The sequence below is a fragment of the Ostrinia furnacalis genome, unplaced genomic scaffold (assembly GCF_004193835.3).
Source record: "Ostrinia furnacalis isolate ACB-3 unplaced genomic scaffold, ASM419383v2 OfSCF1132, whole genome shotgun sequence".
Lineage (NCBI taxonomy): Eukaryota > Metazoa > Arthropoda > Insecta > Lepidoptera > Crambidae > Ostrinia > Ostrinia furnacalis.
This window is the reverse complement of record NW_021131371.1, coordinates 217,570-236,337: the sequence shown is the minus strand read 5'-3', so window position 1 is coordinate 236,337 and position 18,768 is coordinate 217,570. Positions and strand designations below refer to the sequence as shown.

At 38.3% G+C, this 18,768-nt stretch overlaps 1 protein-coding gene across 1 annotated transcript; it reads right to left on the bottom strand.

The window, feature by feature from the left end:
- Positions 1-601: 601 nt before the first annotated feature.
- LOC114351423 (uncharacterized) lies at positions 602-18,417 on the bottom strand. Its single transcript, XM_028302636.1, has 6 exons — positions 18,293-18,417; positions 9,881-10,009; positions 5,680-5,782; positions 4,903-5,146; positions 2,485-2,570; positions 602-1,853 (listed from the first exon to the last, which is right to left on the bottom strand). Exons 2-6 carry the CDS (start codon positions 9,932-9,934, stop codon positions 1,759-1,761), a joined length of 582 nt encoding a protein of 193 aa, XP_028158437.1. The 5' UTR covers positions 9,935-10,009; positions 18,293-18,417; the 3' UTR covers positions 602-1,758.
- Between the last annotated feature and the right edge of the window lie 351 nt (positions 18,418-18,768).

Here is an 18,768-nt window from a genome sequence, read left to right as displayed (position 1 = left end):
AGGTAGCTCTATTGGGCCCTACTTGGGGACCATTCTTTCCCAACGATAATATCTGTACTTTGAAATAATCCAGAAATTAACCAAAATACTGCCACATCTTATTTTTTTCAGCTCCACAAAGCACTGAAGTACACAGCCATGGTTACAAACTACAAATACCAAATGTGGTTTTCCAATTTAAAGTCACTTTACTTGAAGAAACTAACTCAAAAAGAACTGCTAGAATTACTTCTGCACATCTTTACATCTAGACTTCTAGCACTGATAGAAGAAAGCGCTGTAGATGGTTTAGAAGATGGATACTTGCATTACGTAGAAAAGAAAGAGAAAGAAGTTGAAAGATCTAAAGAAGCATTCGTTTTTGTATTGAATTTGCTGAAAGAAATAAAAGATTCTAAAAATTGAAACAAAGACACACTTTCAACAAACTTTAATAAAATAGATTTACAATTTGCTGTTAACAATAAATTACGAAAAGTAGATAGAAATAAAGATAATGTTTGTTTTGGTTTCATGTATCGTTAAATTTAGTAATGTGATGAATAGTCATTCTATCAAAAATACACAATGGACAATGGGGTATCCATTTTTAGCGCTTATTACATCGTTGGCGCCATTTTTAATGTTTATAGCACACTAATTAATTTCTTATCCATATTATGTTTGATTTCAACTACATTATTATAAGTAAAAGCCTCGAAAATAATCGCAAAGACAATTTTTGCGAGAATAAAGTTCAAAATAATCTTACACATCAAGTGTACTGTGTACTTTTTCAACATTTATTATTCTACAACCTTGCTTTGAAAAACAACCGAAATAATATACATTTTGGAACGCCATTACATGAGTAGAGTTAAGTATTTGATTTAATTAAATCTTTGTATTTTAGGCCCAACAGAAGAACTTCTACATGACAGTTTTTTTGAATTTAATACCTAACAATCAAATTAAAACAAACCGTCTTGAAAGTTTTACAAAATAAAAGTTATATTAGAAAAATCTCTCTATCCTCCATTTTGTTTCTTGTAAACGTGTGTATAAAATGGCGTCACAGATTTCAAAAACAAACTAAATTTTATAAAGTAACGGAATGTGCAGTTTATTTTATAACTAATATATTTTATGTACATTATTACTTAAACTATTGAAGCTTTGGCTACAAAAATACAACTAGTAACACATTTATTATAATAATTATTGGTTTTTTATTTCTTTTGTGTAATACTTAAAATGACTAACATAATTATGGGTTGAAATGTCAAACTCAAGTATATTCTATCCGGTGAGAGTAATTCATGAAATACATTTTGAAAAATCCTTCCAAGGATGTCTTAATTAAGGGACTAAGGGACATTTTTTTTATCCACAACGAGGAAGCTCTTGGCCTGTATCTCACCTGATGGTAAGTGACGATCAGGCCGAAGGTGGAAGCGAGCTTCGCCCGGAATCCTCAACCACGGAGGAACTGGCTATCTCACCTCTAAGTGCCGGAACACAACAATGCTGTTAACATTGTTTTAAGGCGACAGACTTAGGTAAGGACAAATATGCGACCATCAGGCCTCCCCAACCCGTCTGGCCAGCGTGGGGAGTGTAGGCCAAATACTCCATTTGCCTCTGGTAAATTATAAAGGATCTTGCAATAGCAAGAGCAGTGGAGACTAATAATTAACCTACATAATGTTGATGCTGATACTAAAGACCTGGTACGTTGATGTTTGACATTTCATCCCAGCTCTGGTGATCACTGGTGCTTCATGCTTCCGTTTCCAAGTCTGCTTCAATTTCTTCCGGCGTTCTGAGGTCAATCGCGAAGCGCTTCTTTAAGTTGGGCGGCCTCTCATCTAGTTCTGGAAAATAAGGAGAATTTTCGTCAGTTCAACACTTCTTTATTATCATAATAATAAGTTGGATACTACAGTCTGCCGATGGTTCGTTCGTTCGTTCGTTCGTTTTAGCCGAAAGACGTCCACTGCTGGACAAAGGCCTCCCCCAAGGACTTCCACAAAGACCGGTCCTGCGCCGCTCGCATCCAGGCACCTCCCGCAACCTTCACCAGATCGTCGGTCCACCTAGTGGGAGGCCTGCCCACGCTACGTCTTCCGGCTCGTGGTCGCCACTCAAGAACTTTCCTGCCCCAGCGGCCATCAGCTCTTCTAGCTATGTGCCCCGCCCACTGCCGGTGGAAGCGTGAATTTATTTAACCGAGCAATCTGAAGCAGTAGACGTCCTGTGGCTGAAATACTTATGACGATATCAAATTGATTTGAATCCACAATAGCCGAACGGTGAAGGGGTCGGACTGGCCGACTCGAGATCCGAGGAACGTGGGTTCGAATCCCACCACCGCTCGACTATTGTAGTGAGCCCACTCGTAACACGAGCTTATTTAGCTTATCACGAGGGGCTAACGGGATTTGTGCATACAAATTACTAGTACCTAATCTTAAAAAAAACAGTACAATAGGAAGCTATGCTTACCTGGCGTAGTTTGTGCCTCTTTAACTCTCCTTGAATAATCTTGGAAGGCTGCTGCCAAGGAGTATGTGAGCCTTCTCGCTGCATTTCTGAAAATGAAAAAAATCTTTATTATTAAAGAAACAAAGATTTTTTTAAATTGTAGTAGAATCTAGCAGGTGATTTAGAAGTCAAAACTAAATGACACTCAAGACCTGAGACTTGGAGATAGAGAAAAATGGTAGAGATAGGGGACCCTAAAGAGGGTATGGTTTAGGAAGAAAAAATACTTCGATGTGTGAATATCATGCACATATCAGGTCTCTCCAACCCATCAGGCCAGTTGTAGAAATTGTGGATGAAGCTCTAGTAGATTAGAGTAGGGATGTTATAGAAATGTAGTTTCGGTTATGGATACGGTTACGGATATAGGAATAATATTATATCGGTTTCGGTTACGGTTACGGGTATTTTTTTATTTCGGATATCCGAAAGTTTCGGTAACGGTTACGGATATCTGTGCATTAGAATGCAATTTGCAATAGTTGTCCGACGCGGTTCATTCATGGCCGCACACTTTACATCGAATAAAAAAATGAAAATTGATTCTAGATGGCATTATAAAGGTAAATCAGGCTGTTATTCCTTTACATATAATGCTATAAAAACAATTTAAACTGCCTACATCCGAAACTATCAGAAACTTTTGAATCGGTTACGGTTACGGTTTCGGATATTTTTTTATTTCGGATATCCGAAAGTTTCGGTTACGGATATCCATAACATCCCTGAATTAGAGATAGTCATGCTCTTACAGTGGAGATTAAATAACCCGATGATGAATAGCATATTCGTATTTGGATTCTGAAGTTAGTAGTTTAGATCTATTTATCTCAGAACTTTGCTCGTCTTCATTCGTTTCAACCAAATTATTTCTACTGCTAGACAAAGGCCTCCCCAAGGATTTTCAGGACTGTTTCTTCGCTGCCCTTATCCAAATGCTTCCCAAGACATAGTTAGGTGATAGTTATCATTATATCAAGCTTATCCACCTAAAAGCAGTTCAAGTGTTCAACACACATGACTACAATGGCCAACGTGTTGAACATACTCTAAATTTATCGTCGATAAGCTATGGGCGTAATCCAAAGGTTTGATAACAAGTGGGAAAGAAGCATAGAAGAATACTGATGATGTTTGGTTTCTGTTTTTTTACCAGCTATCCAAGAGACTGTAGTCCATTCCAATCAGTTTTCTAAAACTACTAGTCTAGCTCGCAGCAATGAAGGAAGATATTAAGAATAATAACAATGATTTATATGTTTTTTAATAAAGAAGATAATAAGAATGATTTATATGTTTTTTAATAAAACTAGTTCCATTTCACTATGCATTTTAAAGCCTTAATTTTGCTCGATGTAACCCTACGTAATATAACATTTTAACCTCTGGCTGGACCTAATGATTTAGTTTTGTGGAGTAATTTTAAAAACATTTTATCATTACTGTTCCTTTGAGCCGAATTAACCCTTTAACTGGCTGGCTTGGGTTTGAAATTTATCTTAATTCACTAAAGCTAAAGTTCAAAACTTGGTGGCATCAATTCTGCCACTACTAAGTAAAGGCTTAAAATAGTAAGAACTTGAAAAGCGGAACTACTTTGATATAGGTACCACTAATAATAATATTTTCATTGCAACAATACAATTTATTATTAAGCTGCTTCTATGCTATTTCCGTATCTATATCGTATCAATCTCCAAGATCTCAATTTCAAAACTCCGTTTACATGACCTGAAACCTTATCTATGTGGTGCGTGAGAAACTTTAAATTCTTACGAATTATATGAAAACAACTACTAACAATAGATAGTTAAGATTACGTTACAATTTAGTGAATCTACACTATTGTGTGGTATTTGTATAGCATAATAAACACGTAAGTTGACAATGTTAGTTCATAGCGATAATTTTTATCGTGGTTACGTCTGTGTGTTTAAATTCTCTATTAATATGTAGAATTTTTCAGGGCTCATACAAAAGTATAAATAACAAAATTTTTTTCCCGGTACGTCCACCCACAAGGTGGACCGACGACATCGTAAAGGGTAGCAAGGAAGCGCTGGACGCAGGCCGCTACGACCCGGTCATTATAGAAATCATTTAGAGAGGCCTATGTTCAGCAGTGGACGCTCTACGGCTGAAATGATATTGATACAATCTATATATATAAAAGAAAGTCGTGTTAGTTACTTCGCTTATAACTCAAGAACGGCTGAACCGATTTAGCTGAAAATTGTCAGGGAGGTAGTTTAGAGCCAGGAGAAGGACATAGGATACTTTTTATCCCGTTCGAAATTAAAAAAAAAGTCTGCTTATTTATTGCCATTAAGGCGGAACAAAGTTCGCCGGGTCAGCTAGTAAATAAATAAAACTACCCACCTCGACTCACAAACGAAGGCATGACACTCAAAAGGATTCAAGCCTTTAGCGTCCACATTGTCTTTCACTATGATCATTGAGAAGACCCTTGTATACACCAGGTCCTGGACCCCATAGGATATGGACTCGATGTTGAAGAATACGGACATGTGGTCGAACTCGTCTTTCTTCGTGGTGTGGTTGATGGTCTCTAGATGGACGCCGTCGACTGTGATGGTCAGCTTTACGATGGGGAGGATTTGACCTGGAAAATAAGAGGTATAAGTTAATGGCCGTTGGGGCAGTAAAGTTATTGAGTGGCGACCACGGCCCGGAAGACTTAGGTGGACCGACGATCTGGTGAAGGTCGCGGGAAGAGCCTGGATGCGGGCAATGCAAGACCGGTGGTTATGGAAATCCTTGGAGGAGGCTTTTGTCCAGCAGTGGATGTCATTTGGCTGAAACGAACGCTTGGTGGTTGGAAAAGTAGAATTAGATCACTCCTACTCTCTCCGTGTATGTCGTAACTTATAGGCGACTAATGTCTAAGGGACAATAACATCAGGCCTCCCCAAACCCTGGGGAGTGTAGGCCAATTCCTCCGTTTGCCTCTGGTAAATAAGAAAGATTCGTGCATCTGCTGTGGAGTCCAAATGATTATGATAAAACCTATTAACTACAAAAGACATGAGTTTACTATCAAATCCCACTTATCTTACAGTAGTGGCGTCAAAAACAACGACACGATAGAAGAAGACAATATTTAAAGGTTTTCAAGAGAAGGATAATGGTTGTTACCTGGAGGTAGAGCCTTCGCAGCTGCCACCATAAGGTCGACTGGTTTCCTCGTGTGTTTGATGCCCCATAGCCCTCGAGCGTCGCTCTGCCCCAAATACTTGACCTGGAAGACCAAGAAAAATGAATTTATTATAGCTAGAATACACTTTATTTGTACACCACACAAGACGAGAAAAGAAAAAAGAAAGAATTCAAAAGATACACAAAAAAATTCTAAAACTCATTTATTTTTGCAAATGGGCTTTTAAAAAGCACTTTTATACGTCCCAGTATTAACCCTACCACTGCTTCTTGACAATAAATGGGCCAGTGCTGAAAAGAAGCAGCGCAAGACATTCAGTCACTATTGGTAGCATCCTTTTCAAGGGTTTGCAGTCTTTAAAAATACACAGCACAATTTAGGCGTTAAAGTGACCTTTTCCAGACATCCTACACTGTAGAGGACAGTTGTACTTTAGTTGTACTATTAGGTTATGTGTAGTTTCTGTAGAGAGAATAGGATTATTCCTTATTCTTCTCGTGGATGTCGTAAGAAGTGTTCGTTTAATTCAGCCAAATGACGTCCACTGCTGGACAAAGGCCTCCCCCAAGGATTTCCACAATGACCTTACTTTATAGCCTGCGCCGCCCGCATCCAGGTACTTAGTTTCCAACTCACTAGGTACCTGGATGCATAAGAAGTGACTAAGGGACAAATATGGCAACATCAGGCCTCCCCAACCCGTCTGGCCAGCATGGGGAGTGTAGGACAAATCCTCCATTTGCTTGTAAATTATAACCAAAAACATCCATTTGCTTGTAAATTAGAGAGGGTCGTACTCCTGCAGTGGAGACTAAATGACCTGATGATGATGAAGTATTCTATGCTAATTCATCAAAAAATATATCTATAGTATAGAAAGTAGCGTAGCTTCGTTCGTTCGTTTCAGCCAAATGATGCTGCTGGACCAAGGCCTACCCCAAGGTTTTTCACAGTGAACGGTCCTGCGCTGCCCGCATCCAGGCTCTTCCCGCGACCTTTACCAGATCGTCGGTCCACCTAGTAGGAGGCCTGCCCATGTTACGTCTTCCAGCCCGTGGTCGCCACTCGACTTAGTGTAAGTACCTAATACCTATTACAAAACAGTATGGTGTGTTATGTGGTAATGACTCATCATTATGATTAATTATCAATCATGCCACTTTCTTCGCCATATCTTTGGCGCAGTTTTAGCGTGACTATGTTTTGCGATGTGTTTGGATAACAGAGCACGTGTTGGTTTATGGTGTAATGAGTGTGAATATTATTAACTAGGTTACCATACTTTGCCTGCTGCCTTAGCTATATCGTTTCATCCACGAAGACGCGCCCCACCATTCTTCCGCTAATGTTTGAGTGTTATCGGTACACGCTAAATTATCCATGAGTGCACACGCACACAATAATGACGCTCGGATTGCTCGGATCAAACGCCGCACTTCGCGCTTCGCTCGTAAAAATTGGTGTGGCGCGTCTTCGTGGATGAAACTATCTACATTATCTGGCATTTCTCACCCTGTCTGGCTTGTATTCCCAAAATAAAAAAATAAATTTCTTGCTTTAGAGCTTTGTAAATATACCTACCTACATAAGGAAATAATTGTTCAGGGACATGGCACAGCCTTTGTTCAAGAAAAGGTCTCTACAACGCTGATTTTCAGTCATGCCCAATTCTCTTGAGGTGCTAAACGAGAATGACCATATCCTCCTCCTCTATAATCGATAAAAATCCTCCATTTGCCTCTGGTAAATCGTCGTGCTCCTATTCACTACTATATTTGATGGACACTAAACTATGGTTGCTATGTAATATTCAGAATAATCAAGATAAAACCTTAGAAATAGATCCTAATCACTCAGTTCTGACACCACAATGCGTCGCGTCACTTCCGCTCCAATGCGGCCTCGGTACACTTTTATTGTGCGCGGGCGCATCGCAAATTGCCATGAATTTAAATCAGTAACAGAACTATATGTAGTTTTGAAAATGAGGTACATTGTTGAGGTCGTTCCCACGGCAATCCAGCTCCGGTATCCAGCAACGCAGGGGATCCTGCAAAACTGGGGGCGTAGTGTGAGTTTACGATACAAAAGCATTCGATAGATAATTCTAGTTCTTGAAAGTTTCCGCTAGGGGCACTGTACAATCCATCATACATTTAATGTCACATTTTTACGCAGTCGATATCGAATGATTTTGAAGTAAACTCACACTACGCCTCCTGTGTGCTTACCATGAGTTTACGTTAGGTGTGCTCGCTAGCGAATACGTCAAAAAAAAAACTATGAAGATTTTATTTCTTGAAAGTAGCCGCTAGGGGCTCTGCACAATATGTCATACATTTAAAGTCATTTTTTTACGCAGTCTCTAGCGAGCACACCTAACATAAACTCATGGTAAGCATACTGAACTGTCGAGAGAAAACACGTGTGTTTGAGATTCGATTTACAAATTCGAATGGATCAGTTTATTGCGGGACTCTGCTACCGTTCGTGTAAACGTTAAGCACGTATACCACTAAACGGAACCCTGTTAAACAATGTTTTTACAGGATCAGGTTCGAAACAGCGTCGTTCGCGAATGGATCATTCAAGTCCATAAGCTTTCGAAGCTATGAGGCAGTGGAAAAAACATTCGCAACAGCGTTCGTCGCTGCAACGACTTTTGAATGTTTTCGAACCTACGTAGGGGACCTCCGAAAACATTGGCCTATTGACGTTTCTAAAATTGTGCTACATTGATACAGGTAACGGGACTATTCTCAACGTTCCCACCGCTGCAACTCCTGTGTAGCCAGGATTTACCGCTTGACCGCCAATAAAACCTAACCAGTGAGTGTGAGTGATGTGGCGACACTGATACAGATCTCTCACAGAGGATGAGCTGTTGCAACACAATCTGATACGTGCGTGAGCGCAGGACGCGTTTCTAATCGTGCATTCGGCAATTAGCGTAATCTGCGCCAATAAAAACTGGCAGTTTTCTACCAAATATGCTGAATAACATTGACAGAGATAACTAGCTGTTCTTGGTAACTAATTGGTAGAATGCATCAACCATTTTACATAGGTCAAATAAATTGACATTGTACGAGTGAGTCATTTGGTTAGAAAATATAACAAACTAGCTGACCCGGCGAACTTTGTTCCGCCTTAATGGCAATAAATAACGGGATAAAAAGTCCTATGTCCTTCTCCTGGCTCTAAACTACCTCCCTGACAATTTTCAGCTAAATCGGTTCAGCCGCTTGAAGATGTCAGCTGATTGAACCCTCTTAGATGATGGATTGATGGAATAAAATATAACTTTCAGACTATTAAACTAATACTATTCATTTTAAAGTACTTTAATTAAAAAAGGTTTTGTGGGGCTGGGGCCTTTAAAATTGTTAAGAAAAAGGTATTAATCTAGGTATATTGAATAATCACGAAATCTCAGAAACTGTAACACCTACAAACTTGACATTTTTCAGGTAGGTTTCTTATACATAGAGTGTAAATATCTGCTAAGAACGGATTTTACGAAACCTAAGGGGGTAAAACGGGGTCCACGCGTACGAAGTCGCGGGCGGCCGCTAGTAATTTTATACGAGTACAGGACTGATTTTCCTGAATTTAAGTACCTAACATTAATTTTCCCATTCACGCTGTGATTGGGTAGTATGAATGACTCACTACAATGTGGATGACTTTCCAAACAATAAAATGACATACAATAGCGAATCGAAAGTGACCGTGAGTCCCATACAAATAATACAAAGGATGGACATTGGGGATTATTATTTGGGCTTTCCAAATAATTTTCAGAAATAATTTAGACGACAAATGTGTCGGTGTCGGACTGCTACTTCGAGGGTCGGTAGTTCGACCAAAAATTCAAATCAAATCAAAATATTTATTTAGCAATTAGGCACTTGTACACGTCCCAAATATAGCTTGCCCTACCACCTTTGTAAAAGTGCTTTTTTAAAGCCTACTTACAGAAATAAATGAGTTTTTTTACTGAGTTTTACCACTTCGGGACAACATATGGGCTGGTGCTGAGAAGAAGTGGCGGAAGAAACTCAGTCACCTTTATCCGACCGACTCCTAACATAAGCAATATTATAGTCCAAGTTTATGCTAAAATATTGTAAAGTTTCTTCAGAATCAGCTTAGTTTTAGTATGAACGAGTTACTCACCTGGAAGGCTATAGGCAGATCATCAACCGTGACAGGTCCTTCGTTTTCAGCCATTTTCTTCAGTAAATATGTCACATAACTTATTTAATACGTGCGAAGTCTCATCTGGCAGCGTTTTGAGTTCATATTCTGGAAATAACAGAAAAATACTGTAAATAAATGAATATAAACTGATAAGTTAATCATGTGGGACACAAACAGAAATATGATGACGTCCACTGCTGGACAAAGGCCTCTCCCAAGGATTTCCTTAACGACCGGTCCTGTGCTGCCCACATCCAGGCTCTTCCCGCGTTCTTTACCAGATCATCGGTCCACCTAGTGGTGGGCCATACTACGTCTTCCGGCCCGTGGTCGCCACTCGAGAACTTTTCTGCTCCAACGGCCATCAGCTCTACGAGCTAATATGTGCCCTAGTCTGGGAGTGTATCTCTTGGCCTGTATCTCACCTGATGGTAAGTGACGATCAGGCCGAAGGTGGAAGCGAGCTTCACCCGGAATCCTCAACCACGGAGGAACTGGCTATCTTACCTCTAACTGCCGGAACACAACAATGCTGTTAACATTGTTGTTATGGCGACAGACTTAGGTAAGGACCAATATGCGACCATCAGGCCTCCCCAACCCGTCTGGCCAGCGTGGGGAGTGTAGGCCAAATCCTCCAGTTGCCTCTGGTAAATTAGAGAGGGTCGTTCTCCTGCAGTGGAGACTAAATGACCTGATGATGATAAGATCTGGCTTGCGATGAAAAGATATGACCTAGTTATTTAAAGTTTTGTTAACTCAACCCAAGCGGGGAGAGGAAATACTGGACCGCAAAAAAAGTGTTGTAAAATTGACCTAGCTTTATGAACAAAACTAGCGGCCGCCCGCGACTTCGTACGGGATCCCGTTTTATCCCCATAGGAGTGGAGTTTCGTAAAATCCTTTCTTAGCGGATGCCTACGTCATAACATCTACCTGCATGTCTTTCAGCCCGAACCGTCCAGTGGTTTGGGCTGTGCGTTGATAGATCAATATGTCAGTCAGTCACCTTTGAGATATATTTAGATACGCTGAAAAAGCGTAGTTTTCACATTATGTAGGTTGAGTTTCCTTCTCAATTTTAGTACTTTTTAACTGTTTCAAACAAGGACAAACCACAAGAAATACATTTAATTAGCAACTATCATTCAAGGTGATACAACTAATGTAAATTAATTACCTAACTATCTACATGTACACATCAAGTACAAATACATTGCAAAAACGCTCTTAACACCTGCGTCATAAGGGCCATGACAAATTGTTATACTACATGACGTGTTGTAGTATGTTCAGACTACAGGTAAGTAAATTCAAATTGTTTCACGAGACCGTGAATCACTGATAAGAAGTGATAAGGACACCTTGACTCAACGTTAGAGATGTGGGCTTATGTTTGAGACTAGTATGAAAGTCGATTCATTCTGAGATCACGGGACTATTCCCACCTCTCGTTCCCACCGCTGCAACTCCTGTGTAGCCAGGATCTACAGCTTGACCGCCAATAACCCAACCAGTGAAGGTCAAGTTTGTCCCGGGAGAAAGTTAAACTGTCATTGGACCCGCAACGAAATTAATCAGAAGAACGTAGGAGTTAGAAGTTAAGGTTCGACTTCTCTCCAGTACAAAGCGGATGACAGGAGATAAAACAAAGGCATTTGGCTGAAACGAACGAAATGATAAAAATACAGTACCTAATAAATTGCAACAAAAAGCTTTATTAAAGCTTATTGAATAAAAGCTTTGTAATATTGTTCGAAGCATCGGAGCGTGACGCCACCCTACTAAATGTCAACTTATAGGGGTGTATAAATGACTTACTTCAAAGTTCATAAGCTTCGCACGGTGTCAGTGAACCGTAGAGCTTTTTTAATATTATACTAATTACGTTATATTGAGTCTATTAAAAAGTGTAATTGGTGATGTTAATTCGAGTGATTCTCGCATTTTGAAATGAAATTATTCAGTTAGTTGTTAATTGTTTAGATTGTAAAATATGTATTGTATAAATTACAGCGATATGTGCTGATCTGACAATAAAAATAGTGATGAATTTACTTATTGATTGATAGTAAAATACTAGCTTTTTGCTCATGGTTTTGTATGTTACATACATTTCGGTCTGTCACAGAAAGCCTAGGCGCAGATCGCCGACTATTAGTTGGCCGATAGTTGGGTCGGGCTGTTAATCAGTATGGAGATATGAAAGTGCGCACATTACAAAGATTTGGTATCGGCCGATTCTTCATACAAATTAGAATCGGGCCCAACTATCGGCCAACTAAAAGTCTGTGGTCTGCGCCTAGACAAAGATAAAGCATATTGTTATGTCAGTCAAGAAAAATATAGTTTTGTACTGGTAAAAGAATTTTCAAAATTATTTTAGTAATTCCTGAGACCGCTTCTTACTCGTACAATCAAATTCTAGCAACCGCCTCTGTGGTCTAGTGGTAAGACCACCTGCTTCAGACGCAGAAGTCCCGGGTTCGATTCCCAGTGGGGGCAGATTTTTCTGTTCGGTTTGGTTGGTGGTAGGGCTTGTTCTAAGTCCGCCTGGCTAGCTACCACCATCTTATCTAAGTCTGTCGCCATAACAACAATGTTAACAGCATTGTTGTGTTCCGGCAGTTAGAGGTAAGATAGCCAGTTCCTCCGTGGTTGAGGATTCCGGGTGAAGCTCGCTTCCACCTTCGGCCTGATCGTCACTTACCATCAGGTGAGATACAGGCCAAGAGCTTCCTCGTTGTGGATAAAAAAAAATAGTATAGATTTTACTGACTGAAGGTACCTACCTGAAAAAGTGTATTAAAGTTACTATCTATTGAAAGATTTTTTTTCTTAGTAGGTAGTACAGTTCTAATTATTACTGTAGTAGTACTACTTACTTTGGCTTCAAAATCGTTACAAATTAAGTCACCATCAAATGTAAAGCAGGTGTGTAAGGAAGTGGGGGGTGTCATGTGCTCTGACCGTTGAAATTTCGTGGCAGGTGCGTACACGCACAAAAACTGATTGTGCGCGTCCTTAGACAGATAGTGTTACCGTTTGGAATAAAACAACCCCATTTAGAAATTACTTTTACTCGTTCCAGTAAGCAGTGGTAGGGTTAATACTGGGACATGTAAAAGTGCTTTTTAAAAGCCTATTTGCAAAAATAAATGAGTTTTTTTTAAATGACTTCTATTTTGTTTCTGATAAATTAGAAAAGGGATCTTGCAGTGGAAACTGACGCCCGTATTCACAAACATTACTATGAGGTCTCATAGTGCGCGTGGACGCACAGGGTGACACACGAACCAATCACAGAGCTCTATTCAAAGCTGTGCGTTTGATTTGCTGCTTCACTTAGGCAAGCATCGTTTGTGAATACGGGCGTTAGTTGTACTAGGAATGTCTAATACCTGGAAAATCAAAAATGAGAATGATAATGATTACACCGGTCAACAAAAAACAATTTTTTTTTGCGCATGGATTTTACTTATTATATTCTGATTATATAAGCAAATTTATATAAAAAAGTGCGATTACAAATCGAAAATATTTGCTTTTTAAGAAGTTATAGCGATTTGAATTTTCCATCTTCATAGTAGAATGTCTCTAAAGATGCACGGCCCATTCTCATTGGGATATATTTATAAATAATTATGGGGGCTTATTCGCAAGAACAAGGGTCACGCTTTCATCAAAATATAGTGAGATTTGAGAGACGACGTTACTAAGGCCAGTATACTAAAAGCATGACAGGGTTAGATTTTTATGCGAAAAATCTTCTATGGAACATGACAGGAAATTAGAACTTTTCATTTTTAATAAATATTTGGACTCTATTTTAAATTTTCTCTTGTGAGAATTAATCTTAAATGGATGTTTGGAATGTTTTAATAATTAGAAAGAATGAAAGAAAGAAAGAAAAAAATATATTTGGCAACCAATTGAATCATCTCTATGTTCACGTTTCATACATTCATTGATATGATTTTTTCATTTTTTTACACACTAGCTGACCCGGCGAACTTTGTTCCGCCTTAATGGCAATAAATAAGCAGACGTTTTTTTTTCGAACGGGATAAAAAGTACTATGTCCTTCTCCTGGCTCTAAACTACCTCCCTGACAATTTTCAGCTAAATCGGTTCAGCCGTTCTTGAGTTATAAGTGGAGTAACTAACACGACTTTCTTTTATTATATAGATAAAAGCAAATTCAGAACAATTTTTTGTTGTTATTCTTATTTCTAGGTCATAAAGCAATAAAAATAAGCTATGCATAACCCGTGCGCAAAAATGCTGTAGACAGTTGTTATTTATATGTAATGTCCGGTGTCCCTTCTTTGCTCACCCCTTTTGAGAGATATCGAACTCGAGTCCATGTCTCTCCGAAGGGATGCGCGAAGCCACAACAAGGGCTCTCGCGGAAGACCAGTTTCTTGACATGCCCTTACGAGCATGTCAGGATAAATGCTGAGCGGGAGCCTATTGACACAGTGGCCCACTATTTTACTATATTCGTTTTGTGTTGTTATCTATATATATAAAAGAAAAGTCGTGTTAGTTACTTCGCTTATAATTTAAGAAGGGCTGAACCGATTTAGCTGAAAATTGTCAGGGAGGTAGTTTAGAGCCAGGAGAAGGACATAGGATACTTTTTATCCCGTTCGAAATTAAAAAAAAGTCTGCTTATTTATTGCCATTAAGGCGGAACAAAGTTCGCCGGGTCAGCTAGTTGTTTATAAGTTTTGGTTACTGTGTTCAATAAAGTCTATTTCTTCTTCTATTTATTCGTCATTATCATAGACAGAAATATTTGGAAATCGATTTAAGAACGAGACTCGTCTCCATAAAATCTATATCCAAACCGTTTTACAAAGAATGTCACGATTTTAAACCATTACTAACGTGAAGGCATTGTGATGGTACTATCACGACGTTACCAGGAATTTTCTGTCGATTTAAGATTAAAAGGCCCGTGTTATGGTAGGATATCAAGTCTGAGTCCGCTCTTAAGATAGTTTACAGTCGGAGGTATGTCAAAATGAAACTCGATTCATTTTTGAGCGTAGATTGAGGGTTTTCGTTGGTTTCAATTAGAGTCTAATTATTAGACCATATCAGGACCGAATCTATGACTGAATTAAAATCAGTTTAGAGTTTGTTTAACGGTTAAATAGTGAGTAACTAAATAAGTATTTATTTTCCCAACAAAGTAAGTACATATATCGGTTAAACCTACGGCTGTTTTTGTAACGTTTTGATTTTCAAATAAATTCGAAGCTAACAATATGATTTTCAGTGTAAATAGAGATTCTTTAGGCCTTAGAAATGAACTTCATATTCTACTTTATGTCGCAAAAATGCATCATAAAATGGATGAAATAGGATAAATAATTTTACAGCGAACTTATACAATTCCTAATGCATTTTTAAATAAAACTAACTCATCTCACGTTCCCTGAAGAAGTTGTAAGGTGAAAACCAAATAAGAAGCGTCTTTCTTCGATCATTTTTACAGACTGTATTTTTCACAAATTCACGCATTTATTTGTACGTAGATCTTGAATATGATGTTATGCTATGCTCTTGGTCACAATAATGACTCGCGTGATTAATGTAGATGCCACTTGTGCAAATACGTACATAAGTAAACGTATTAATAAGTACATCGCCTAGCAAAAACTGAAAACGATAAATCATTAAGATTCGTGTTAGCGAATGTTAAAATCACTAATCTGGTGATATTAATTTTTTTCTTTATAATTAGCGAATAGATGCTCATAATAAAAATAAAAATCTCATAAATCTCTTTTATTTTTGTACTTAAGTAGGGTTTTAAAAAGCGCTTTTACATGTCCCAATATTAACCCTACCACTGCTTCGGGACAATAAATGGGCCAGTGCTGAGAAGAAGCAGCGCAAGAAACTCGGTCATTATTGTCAGTACTTAAAATGTAGATATACAGTGATTTGTTTAATACTAACAAAGTTATTTTTGCTATAACCTTGCTGCTGAGATCTGTTATCCTTATCACTCATTAACAGATAAACAAAGATAGCTGTATCGTAAGTAAGGCGGGAGCTGTAGAGTATGGTTTGGAAAATTATGATAAAAGTTATGGCATTTTATACGTAGACAATAGGTTGACTTTGTTTTGTCACCTGTCATCCGCTTTGCACTGGAGGGAAGTCGAAGCTTAACTTCGAACTCCTATGTTCTTCTGATTAATTTCGTTGCGGGTCCAATGACAGTTTAACTTTCCCCCGGGACAAACTTGACCTTCACTGGTTGGGTTGATGGCAGTCAAGCTGTAGATCCTGGCTACACAGGAGTTGCAGTGGTGGGAACGAGAGGTGGGAATAGTACCGTAAGAGGTTGACAAGGTAGAATGAACTTCTTCCACTATTTTCAGTACCAGCTGATATATTGTCCCGAGGTGGGTAAGCAACTTATATGTATGTGGGACGTCCTGAAATGGACCTATGCACTATTAAATAATTTGATTTTAGGCCAGTTACTTGGGACTTAGTAAGTGACCCGGAAAGGGCCTATGTGGGAGAATATAACATAAATTTTACTTAAAAAACTTGTCATCAGAAACAACTGGTATTCCATACAAATTTCCTTGCTGAAAGTCTAATATTATCTACTACAAAATTCATCAAAGCTTCAGTGGTTTCATATTTTTTACAAAATTTTAATTAGTAACTAGATAGGTGTTACTTTTTCCTTAGTAATTAGTACTATTGAGTTTTGTTTTAATGTAACAATGCCCTAAGTGTAATGGGAAGACTCAAAAACTAATTTACGTGTCCCGTATGGGAATGGAACCCTGATACTCCATTCGAGAGTTCATCTTTAACCATTAAACCATAAAATCATCTATTTGTATTACCAATACCTAGCTAATAAAACTATAAAAATGGGTGGACATAGACAATCCTTCATTAATAAAAATAATACCTTATCAACTTATCACGACATTATCTTAACTGATATTTTTTATCGGATAATGTTTTGCACTTGTACGAATAATTTACTGAAATGTAGTCATTGGTTTTTAAAGAAATAATCCTACTAATATTATAAATGCGAAAGTTTGTGTGGATGCCTGGATGTCTGGATGTTTGTTACTCTTTCACGCAAAAAGTACGAACTTATTTTGTTGAAACTTTACAGTATTATTTACAGTTTATAACCCAGATTAACATATCCCAACTAATATTATAAATGCGAAAGTAACTCTGTCTGTCTGTCTGTCTGTCTGTCTGTCTGTCTGTCTGTTACGCTTTCCCGCTTAAACCTCGCAACCGATTTTGATGAAATTTGGCATAGAGATAGTTTGAGTCCCGGGAAAGAACATAGGATAGTTTTTATCCCGGTTTTTGAAACAGGGACGCGCGCGATAAAGTTTTTCTGTGACAGACAAAATTCCACGCGGGCGAAGCCGCGGGCGGAAAGCTAGTAGGCTATAATTTATGACGTTCGTAAAATATTTTTTTATGCGGGGTAGCCGTTGAACGCCATCTATCAACATCATTAGTAATTAAACGAGGTCCACGCGTACGAAGTCGCGGGCGGCCGCTAGTATTCTAATATTTTACAGCCGAAGAATTTGTTTGTTTAAATTCTTTGGCCTTAGAATCTTAGAAACTACTAGTCTGATTGAAAAAAACATCTTTGTGTTAGATAGCCCATTTATCGACGAAGGATTTAGGCTGTATAACATCACCCTACAGCCAATAGGGGCGGAGCAGTAAAGAAAAATGTTGCAAAAGCGGGAAATATTATTAAAACTATTTTCACGCGTACGAAGTCGCGGGCACAGCTGTGTGTTTTTCAAGTTAATTACATAAAGAAAAACAATTAAAAGAAGTAGTTACAACTATCTAATTAAACCATGATTAAAAAGATTCATTCGATCCATTTCCAAGAAGATCATTAATATAGAAATGGCTGTAAGAAAACTCTTCTAAGAGATAAGCTCGCCTGTTGTCTCTTATTCTTAATTTAGTCCAATTTTGTTGACATTTAAAGATAAGGGATTAAAAACCAAATCTTTTTTGGAGTTACCAGTCATGTTAAAATAGACTTCAATTTATGTTACATTGAAAAATAACATTGATTTAGTACACATAAATTACGAAAACTCATGAAACTCTACTATTTCAAATCATTAAAATATTTCTTTAGAAATTGAAGAAAACATGCATGTTGTTAAAAACAAAACAGTGCCTTCAAAAATTAACATAATTTAACGTCGCATTAAATTGTTTTATTGGGTTGGTGACGACACTTAAATTGTTCAAAATAGGCGCTACATTTTTGCATTTTTTCAGGTAACGACCACGTCATAAGTTCACAAAGTCTTAAAATAAATAACAATAAAAAGTACTCACACACAAAATAAAATAAGAAAATCCACACAATATTTCACAGTTCCAAAACAAATCACATAAAACGGAACGTTTTTAAAAAGTTTTTATACAAAATGGCGGACGCGTCTGGCGCGTACCGGCGCGCGATCGTGAATACGAAATTCAGTTTTTAAAATTGGAACGCAAATTGGCCAGTTATGGTAGGCCTGTGTGATCTCATACTTTTACTTGACGCTCACCCTTTTTTCTATAGAATAAGAGGGGAGGGGGAGTTCTAAGCTGAGTGGACATTGAAGAGTCCTTACCAAGGCTTTCTTTGAACCGGTTTAGGTAAAATGAACTCTGTTGAAAGAGTGTTAGAGCTATTTGGACTGAAACAATAAGGTTGTGGATTAGTCGCAGTGTTACGTGGAGAAGTGATAAGAAATACAGTGTGTTCACTTTCAGAATGAATCTACATATTCATTCTGAAAGTGAACACTCGCAACGCACAAGCG

Excerpts from the sequence above, each read along its gene's own strand:
- LOC114351423 (XM_028302636.1), bottom strand. The coding sequence starts at position 9,934 with ATGGCTGAAAACGAAGGACCTGTCACGGTTGATGATCTGCCTATAGCC. Across the intron at positions 5,783-9,880 it reads ATCTGCCTATAGCCTTCCAG|GTCAAGTATTTGGGGCAGAG; the intron begins GTGAGTAACTCG and ends TTGGTCTTCCAG. Across the intron at positions 1,854-2,484 it reads AGAGGCACAAACTACGCCAG|AACTAGATGAGAGGCCGCCC; the intron begins GTAAGCATAGCT and ends CTTATTTTCCAG.